The 9,745-nt window shown below is 38.8% G+C and overlaps 1 protein-coding gene across 1 annotated transcript; it reads right to left on the reverse strand.

The window, feature by feature from the left end:
* Positions 1 to 8,852: 8,852 nt before the first annotated feature.
* On the reverse strand, positions 8,853 to 9,356 carry LOC142550634 (uncharacterized). The gene has a single exon (XM_075659712.1). The coding sequence runs from the start codon at positions 9,354 to 9,356 to the stop codon at positions 8,853 to 8,855; it is 504 nt and encodes a 167-aa protein (XP_075515827.1).
* Between the last annotated feature and the right edge of the window lie 389 nt (positions 9,357 to 9,745).

Genomic DNA, 9,745 nt, shown 5'->3' on the forward strand with positions numbered 1-9,745 from the left:
GGCCACGGCGATGACGACTAGGGTTTCCAAAAATATTTTGGAATATCAAAGTGTCATGGGCCTTGAAGTTGTTGGGACATTAGATGGCTAATACAATTTGTGAATTTAAATGGGCCAAAATTTTTTTGATGAAAATTTATTTTTTTGGCCCTTAAGTTTAAATTTACAAAAGTTGTACATATTTTCTCATGAAATAAATAATTGAAGTTGGACTTTAATTATTTATAGTAAATGGTGATTTACAAGAAATTCGGTTATAAATAAATTAATTAGAAAGTAAACAAATGAGTTTCTATACTTTGTTAATTTAGTTTATAATCGTGGCGGTTAGTGATTGGATCAATGATATATAATATTGGATCAATTGATTATTGTGATAATTAATTGATTGTATATGATATGTGATATTATGTTGATTGTATATGATATGTGATATTATGTAAAAATTGCATTTGTATCCCATGCATTTCCCTAGGATTGGACCTAGGCGCGTGCTTAGCTCACACGCGCCATTAGTTTTTGAGCGATTGATCATCCTTGTTTAGTTTACTGTTTATAATATATGAATGATATGTTATAAATAATGAGTATGTGCGTTATTATTATGATAATAACAAAGTTGCATGAATCTGGCAAACATGCGATCAAACATGGCGAGCTTTTAAATAAAATTAATGATGAGACCTTTCAAAATTAAAAAACCTCATTTTGAATAAGATTCAAAATTAATATTAAGCCCGAAAAGGAGAATTATAAAGGTGTTTATAATTTCATGACTTCCATCGACAATAGGTGCATGATGAACGCTACCCGTGTTCGGGGCTCAGCTCATATTATTGGGGGGGCTCTGGACACCGGAAAACTGTGACATCCATTGATATGGTGATGTGAACTACGTGGAACTCCCATGATTTCGGCTCATATTATTGAGGGAACTCATGGTGATCGTCCATTAAGGTTCAACATCGGGGTAAGGCTTGACACGTAAAGATGAACGACGTCATATTATTGGGTCCTAATCAAACGTGAGACAAAAGTTTACGTAGAAGGTTGCATGGTGATGCAATTGGAAACTACCTCTTAGGAATTGTGATTGGCTTATATTATTCGGGATCATGATTTGCTAATTGGACCTCACGTACCTACTGAGGAAAGGAGTTTCCCGTTTTCACTAGAGGGTAGTGAAAAATGTCAAACAGTGAGAGCGAAAATTTATAAAGTAAAAGTCAATACTTTATATCTTACTAAATATTTTAAAGTAGTCATTAACATTTATCTGTTTTACTTTTCAGTACAAATTTGACAATGTCTTCGATTCGCAACCCATTATCTGCAATACTCGACAAACACATATTAACCGGACCTAATTACCTCAATTGTCTAAGAAACCTAAAAATCGTCTTGAATTCGGAAAGGATAGCATATACACTTACTGAGTCGCCCCCTGTTGAGGCTCCGACTAGCTGCACTCCTGAGGAATTGCAGACTTACAAGGATTGGTGTGACCATGACTTGCGAGATAAGTGTTATATGCAGGCTTCTATGAATGATGAGCTGCAGAGGCGTTTTGAGGATGCAAAGAGTGTTGCTGACATTCATTTGCATCTCAAGGAGCTCTTTGGTGAGTAGACTCGACCTCTTAGGCATGCTACCGTCAAGGAGCTGATCACTTTACGCATGCGAGATGGGGCCTCGGTCCATTAGCATGGCCTAAAATTGATTGGCCTTGTGGATAAGCTCGTTGGCATGGATCTTACGTTGCCTTCGAAGTTGACCGCCGACGTGTTTCTCTTGTCGTTGCCTATCTCATTTGATCCTTTTGTGGTGAATTTCAACATGAACAAGCTAGATCCTACCCTTGAGGAGTTGGTGAATATGCTTGTTACGTTTGAAGCCACCTTCAAGAAAGAGAAGTCGGTTCTTTATGTGAGCTCTTCATCTGGCACGAAGATCGGTACATCTGGGAAGGGAAAGAAGCGTTCTTTCCAACGTCCCAAGAAGAACGTGCCCTTGAAGAGGCAAGCTCCGAGTCCCGCTGTGGCAGCTACACCAGTTAAAGCTAACAAGACTGTTGACATATGTCATCACTGCAAGAAGCCTGGGCATTGGAGGCGTAACTGCAGAGAATATCTTGCCCAGAAGGGTTCTGGAAACGGTATGTTCTATATTGAAGTAAACATTTCAATTAACTCTATTTGTTGGGTATTGGATACCGGCTGTGGCTCACATCTATGTAATGATTTGCAGATGATGGGAAGAAGTAGGAGACTTAGGGAAGGTGAGACCTTCTTGAAAATGGGCAATGGAGCAAGAGTTGCTGCCAAGGCCTTAGGAGATGTTTACTTGCTTTTGAACAATGATTTTAAGTTAATTTTAAAAGATGTTTTGTTTGTACCAGATTTGGTTAAAAACATTGTTTCCATTTCTATGCTTGATAAAGATGGATATTTTTGTTTATTTAGCAAAGGTGTTTGCAACATTTGCAAGAATGAATGTTTAATTGGTACTGGAGAAGTTGAAAACGATCTCTATAACTTAAAATTGAAAGATATTCCACTAAACAATGTCCAAGTAAGAACAACAACAAACAAACAAAAACAAGATACTCTAAATTCGGCACAATTATGGCATGCTCGATTAGGACATATTTCCCTAAGAAGGATGAACAAGCTAGTGGGAGTAGGCATGTTTGATATGTCTGATATTAATTCTCTCATGACTTGTGAATCCTGTCTGAAAAGAAAGATGACCAAAATTCCCTTTAAGGACCATGTGGAGCGAGCCAAAGGGTTATTGGATTTGATCCATACCGATGTGTGCGGTTCGCTTAGCATCACCACTAAGCATGAACATGCCTACTTCATCACCTTTAACGATGACGTTTCGAGATATGGGTATGTGTATTTGATGAAATACAAGTCTGATGCCTTTGAAAGGTTCAAAGAATTCAGAAGTGAAGTAGAGAAACAGTTGGGACGAAGCATCAATTCACTTCGATCGGATCGAGGTAGTGAGTACTTGAGTGCCGAGTTCCAAGAGTATCTTAGGGAGAATGTGATTCTCTCGCAGTGGACTCCGCCATTTACACCACAGTTGAATGGTGTTTCAGAGTGTCGTAATCGGACTTTGATGGACATGGTTCGGTCTATGATGTGGTTCACGGAGTTGCCGCCATCCTTTTGGGGATATACGCTTGAGACAGCGGCACTGTTTTTGAACAATGTCCATTCAAAGGCAGTTGATAAGACACTATATGAGATATGGATGGGTAAGTCTCCCAAATATTCTTATCTTAGAATATGGGGATGCCCTGCTTATGTGAAGCAGGTAGTGGGAGATAAATTGGATAGTCGATCCATTTTATGTTACTTTGTGGGATATCCAAGGAATTCAGTTGGATATTATTTCTATCATCCCCAAGAAACAAAGGTGTTTGTTTCTAAGAATTCAACTTTTTGGAAAAGGAATTTCTATTGAATAGAAAAAGGGAGATGATAAAACTCGAAGAGGTTCGAGAGACACCCACAATTGAAAAACCCACACCTGAAGAGCCAAGAGAAGAGATACAAGCTCCTAGAAGATCCAAGAGAGTCTCGAGACGACCTATGAGGTATGGTCTGCTTCTTGAAGAGGGCCATGATGAGCCTAACCGTGGATGTGATCCAATGACCTTCAAGGAAGCGTTATCTGATGCCGATTCATCCAAGTGGCTTGAAGCAATTGAATCTGAAATGAATTCCATGCATTCGAACTAAGTGTGGAACCTTGTGGATCCACCAGAGGGAACTGTTCCCAGAGGGTGTAAATGGATTTACAAGAGGAAACATGGGGCGGCTGGGAAGGTATTGACCTTCAAGGCGCGATTGGTGGCAAAAAGATATACTCAAAGACAAGGAGTTGACGTTGAGTAAACCTTTTCTCCAGTTGCAATATTCAAGTCTATAAGGATATTATTAGCCATAGCTGCATGGTATGAATATGAGATATGACAGATGGATGTCAAGACATCCTTTCTTAATGAGGATATTAAGGAAGAGATTTACATGTCTCAACCTGAAGGGTTTACATCTATCGTAAGTGAGCATATGGTATGCAAACTTCAAAGATCTATTTATGGTCTAAAGCAGTCATCTAGGAGTTGGAACCTTAGATTCGATAGTACAATCAAGGAGTTTGGTTTTACTAAGGATCCTGAGGAGCCCTGTGTGTATAACAAGGTCATTGGGAGTGCTGTGACATTCCTGGTGCTTTATGTTGATGACATTCTACTCATTAGGAATGATGTAGGGATGTTGCAATCAACTAAAATATGGTTAGAGAGTAAGTTCTCGATGCAGGACTTGGGTGAAGCATCTTTTGTATTGGGAATACAGATCTATAGAGATAGATCAAGAAGATTGCTTGGTCTCACCCAGTCCACATACATTGATACCATCGTGAAACGGTTCTCGATGGATGAGTCCAAGAGAGGACATCTACAAATGTGTCATGGCGTGTCCCTACCCAAGTCTATGTCTCCCAAGACTAATGCAGAGATAGCGACGATGACAAGCATTCCTTATGCATCTGCAATTGGTAGCATCATGTATGGGATGTTATATACACATCCTGACGTGGCTTTCGCACCAAGTGTAGTGAGTAGATATCAATCAAATCCTGGTATTCCACACTGGAAAGCTATGAAAGACATCTTCAAGTATTTGAGAAGGACCAATACGTTGTTCTTGGTCTATGGGGGTGGAGAACTGAAATTGGAAGGCTATACCGACTCTAGCTCCCAAAACGATATCGATGACTCGAAGTCAACCTCTGGGTTCTTATCCATGCTTTGGAAGAGTTCCCAGCAAGACAGTACTGCGGATTCCACCACTGAGGCCGAATACATCGCTGCATCAGATGCAGCAAAGGAGGCTGTTTGGATAAGGAATTTTATCCAGAAGTTGGACGTCATTCCTAATGGAGTTGCTCCTGTCCCGGTGTTTTGTGACAACACGGGAGCTATAGCTCAAGCAAAGGAGCCAAGGGCTCATCAGAAATCCAAACATGTATTGAGAAAGTACCACATCCTCCGAGAGATTGTGGAAAGAGGAGAAATGTCGATTGACAAAGTCGACTCCGCAGATAATGTTGTTGATCCACTAACTAAGCCATTACCTGGACCATTATTCGAGAAGCATCTGAGAATGGATGGGTTTGAAGCATATGGGTAGTTGGCTCTAGTGCAAGTGGGAGATTGTTAGAGTAGGTGTCCGTCGAGCCAAGTGTTGACCGAGTGTTCACAATGAAACTCTATGTATAAACAATCTTTATTTTAATAATATTTGAAATTATTGTTTTGGCACATCTTTATCTATATACCCATGCTAGTTGCATTGATAAAGTCCTTTAATATACAAATAGTAGAAAGAATATGAGATGCTCATATGATGAGTATCATGAAACTCATATTTGCAATACTGTATATTCTAATAGTTCCTAGTCGATTCAGCCGCCGCTAAAAAGGATATAGGTCGCTCGAGTTCGAGACTAGTATCTGCGATGTGAGTACCAGTTTCATTGGTAGGGGACATTGTGATGTCCGAACATGCAGATAAGTGCTCCTTGTAGAGTGCACAGAACAACCCTCCATATAGGACTTTCCAAGTGGTTCTCACTTATCGAGTGGAAACATCCTAGTTTATGGTTGTACACCATAGTCCTTATGACCCGAGACAACATTGAGACTCTATGTGCTAGCATTGCACTTTGACTTGTTTACAGACTCTCATGGGGTCATCAGGAGGCAAGGTTCGGTATTTTGTCGAAACATATAGGAGTCGATGCATTGTAGTCGGGGATTCACCGCTTACCTTTGGGTATATATATCCATGTGATCTCATGTATATGTAGTATGAAATCTCTGATCAGAGTATGGTGGTAATTATGAAAGGGGTTTCATAGATTACACCATCGATACAACTATGACATGACACATAGCATCGATTCTTTGACAGCTCTTGATATACCAATAGTTGTCGAATCGGTCGAGATATATGAGTTGAAGGGACCGTACTGTACGCTAACCATAATTGAATGGTTCTTGCAGGCACTATCATTTGATACCTAGGGAATCATGTAAGCGATGCTGCTAGGCGTTTAACATGATTGGTTGGGTACTATCAGACTTGAGTTCTGACGTTCTTATTATCAAGGAGTTGATAATTAAGAATGTAGCAATTGGGGTATGCTCATATAAGGACATGTTTAGTCCCGAATCACATTAACAGTGAACCCACGGCTAGTTGTATCAACGAACCATTCAGGACCACACAAGTGCTAACTTTCTAGATCCCGTTGAGAAGTAAAAATAGTTTAATGTGTTGAACGGCTTATAAAGGAGTTTATAAGCGCTAGGAAAATTAGAAGTATGACTTCTATAAGGGGAATGTGGCTTTTAATTTGAGGAAGTGTTCCTAAATTAAAAGTCGGCCAAACAAATAATGTATTTGAAAATTGTGATTTTCATAAACATTGTTATGGACTAAATTAAATTAATTCAAGTGTTGAATTAATTAAACACCAGTGGACCTAGTAGAGTCCTAAATAATTAAATTAACTCAAGTGTTGAATTAATTAAACAACATTGGGCCTTGTAGAGCCCAATTGGAGATAATTATTAAACTAGTGGGCTTGAGTAAAATCAAGTAAATGTTAAATGGTCTCAAATGTGTTTGAGACATTTAAATAAAAGTTCATGGGCCTTGTAATTGTTACGAGCCCAAATAGAATTGCATGCATGGGAGGTGAAGGGTTGGAGGCTACTTTTTCAACGTCCAAGGCATGGCATGCACATGCTCACTTTTATTTTTCATTCACCAAGAAAAACACTCCTCCCTCTCTCCTAAAATGCAAATGGCCGAAATTTCAAGCTATATTTCCCTTCAATTTTGCTTCTTCACTTGTTGATGAATGCACACACTTCTCAAAGAAAAATGCCTTACATTTTCTAGTGACAAGTGTAAGATGGATCTTCCTTGTTGGTGGTGGACTTAATTTTTGAGCAAGGAGTGCTCATTGGAAGCTTGTAGAATAGTCTACCATTCAAGAGCTAAGGTGTTTACATCTTTGTTGTAGCCATAATCAATCTTAAGAGATTGATAGGTAAGAATTTCTAAAACACCCTATGAATATCATTTTGTGTTTTATTGTATTTGCTACACACTATAGTTTAGGATGCTCGATTTTCTTGTATGAAAAATAATTTTGAAACTTCTATTGCGCAAGCGGACACCTTAACCGATCCCCTTTCACTAACGACACGAAGCGAAGCACCTAATATCGTCTAAACATGACACTTGACATACTTAGATGCAGTAGTGATCAACTGGCGATTCCCAACGAAGGCTGCAACAAACAAACTTTAAGAAACACGTCAAGAACGCATTTTTAGAAAATAGCAGTTTGAGCAGTCCCACGAAAACGATCATAACTCACTCATTTCTTAGCCAAATATTTTGAACTTATTGTCAAATCGAAGGTATCAAAAAGTTCTACGTTTTATATGTTGAAAGTTTTAAAGAAAATCAACCGAAAATCGTAGTAATTAAAATGACAGAAAATTTCGAGTTTTAGATCTAAAAAGGTTTCAAAAATCGATCCAACAAATTTCTGCTCAAACTTTGCATAACATACACATGTTTTTCATACAATAAACATCAAAATTATTACTATGACAAGATCGATGCGAAAACAAAAGAATATACATGCCTTTAAATCTTTAACGTTATCGAAACGACGACACCGAAGCGGGGAAGATGCGAAGGTTGATCCGGGACGAATGTGGCACGATTTTCTTGAAGAAAACTCAACGAAAATGTGCTGGAAAACTGAAGGGGAAAGGGGTGGCTGCTCTTGCTAGAAGAACCCTAGGTTTTGCTCTCAAAATTAAAACAAAACAAATGACATGTGTGTGTGTGTGTCACGTTTGTGTAGTGTGTGTAAAAGTGCGCGTGTGTTTAGTTAAATTACGAGAATAGAAATGGCTTAATTAGTAATTAACACTAATTAAAAATGCTAACCCACCTCGAACTCTAATAAAATCTCCTAATTTAAAATAAAATGCACAAATTTCATATCTTTAAGAGTTTAAAATTATAAAATCACATAATAATTAAATTAGGCTTTTAAAATGCTAAAAATTAACTAAATCTTTTAAAATTCCCAATCCTAACTAAAAATAAAATACAATATTTTAAAATCGCCAAACATCGTCGCCGGTCTCTTTTCCTCGATACCGCACCGAATAATCGCCTGAAACATGAAACTCAAGAAACATTTTAACGTGCATCACATAAACATATATAATTTAAAATAATGTAATTTCATAAATCATGCATCTCAAAAATCATTTTAAACTTGATTAAATAATTTAACAATTAAATAAATGCATGGGTTTTACGTGAGCTGTTTTTTTGCTCTACAAGAACTCACTTGGCATACAACCGTATGTCCTGTAAAATATGCAGTACGGTCCTTAGATTCTTACTGTGCTCCTCCCTAATCTTCGAATAGATCGGGATATCGTCAATGAAAAATATGACGAACTGATCCAAGTACGGCTGAAACATGCGATTCATGAGATCCATTAAGATCGCTAGCGCGTTCGTCAAAACGAAGGGCATCACCAAAAACTCACAGTGCCCATAACGCGTCCAGAAGGCTGTCTTATGCACGTCAGACTCTCTCACCTTCAATTGATCGTAACCGGATCGAAGATCTATCTTTGAGAACACTGATGCTCCCTGAAGCTGATCAAACAAATCATCAATCCTCGGCAATGGATACTTGTTCTTGACTGTGACTCTGTTCAGCTCTCAGTAGTTGATACAAAGCCACATGCTGCCATCTTTCTTCTCGACAAACAGTACCAGTGTTCCCCATGGAGAAAGTCTAGGGCGAATGAAACCCTTATCTAGCAAATCTTGTATCTGGTCTTTTAGTTCTTTAATCTCTGCAGGTGCTAGACGATTGGGTGCCTTATAGATCGGAAATGTACCTAGCATGAGCTCAATATAAAAGTCCACCTTTCTGTCTGGTGGAATGCCTGAAACATCGTCAGGGAAAACACTGGAGAATTCTCTGACCACAACGACGTCCTCTAGCCTCTGATCGACTGGCTCTGACAGTGATACAATGCTGGCCAAAAATGTCTGGCAGCCAATCTTCATAAGCTTCCTCGCACACATGCAGGTAATGACGTGCGGAAACTGCTGGTGTCTGGCTGCCTCAAAAATAAACGGCTTACCACTGGGTGGTTGGACAGACACTGATCTCTGTCGAAAATTTATGACAGCTCCGTTCAACGAAAGCCAATCCATACCCAGAATAATATCGAACACTGGCAACGGTAGCACTATCAAATCTGCCTACACTGTATATTTCTGTAACCGAAGATCCAAACTCTTCACTTTCTGAGAAGTGAACATCTGATCCTCGGATGCTATCAATACTCTGAACCCTGATTCCATCGCCACTGGTATGATTACTAGTCGTTTGACGAAAGATTCGGATATAAACGAATGCGTAGCCCCTGAATCTAGCAATGCATGCGTGGCTACACCTGAAATGTATATCCTCCATGTGACAAAACATACCATCAAATCTAATCGTGTTAAAACTTAAGAAATTTCTTATCGGCAATTATCCCAAAATTCACTTGATTAATCCCAAGTATACTTCAAAATTTGCGATATTGAGTTCAAAATTT

Source organism: Primulina tabacum, chromosome 7 (assembly GCF_025594145.1).
Source record: "Primulina tabacum isolate GXHZ01 chromosome 7, ASM2559414v2, whole genome shotgun sequence".
Taxonomy (NCBI): domain Eukaryota; kingdom Viridiplantae; phylum Streptophyta; class Magnoliopsida; order Lamiales; family Gesneriaceae; genus Primulina; species Primulina tabacum.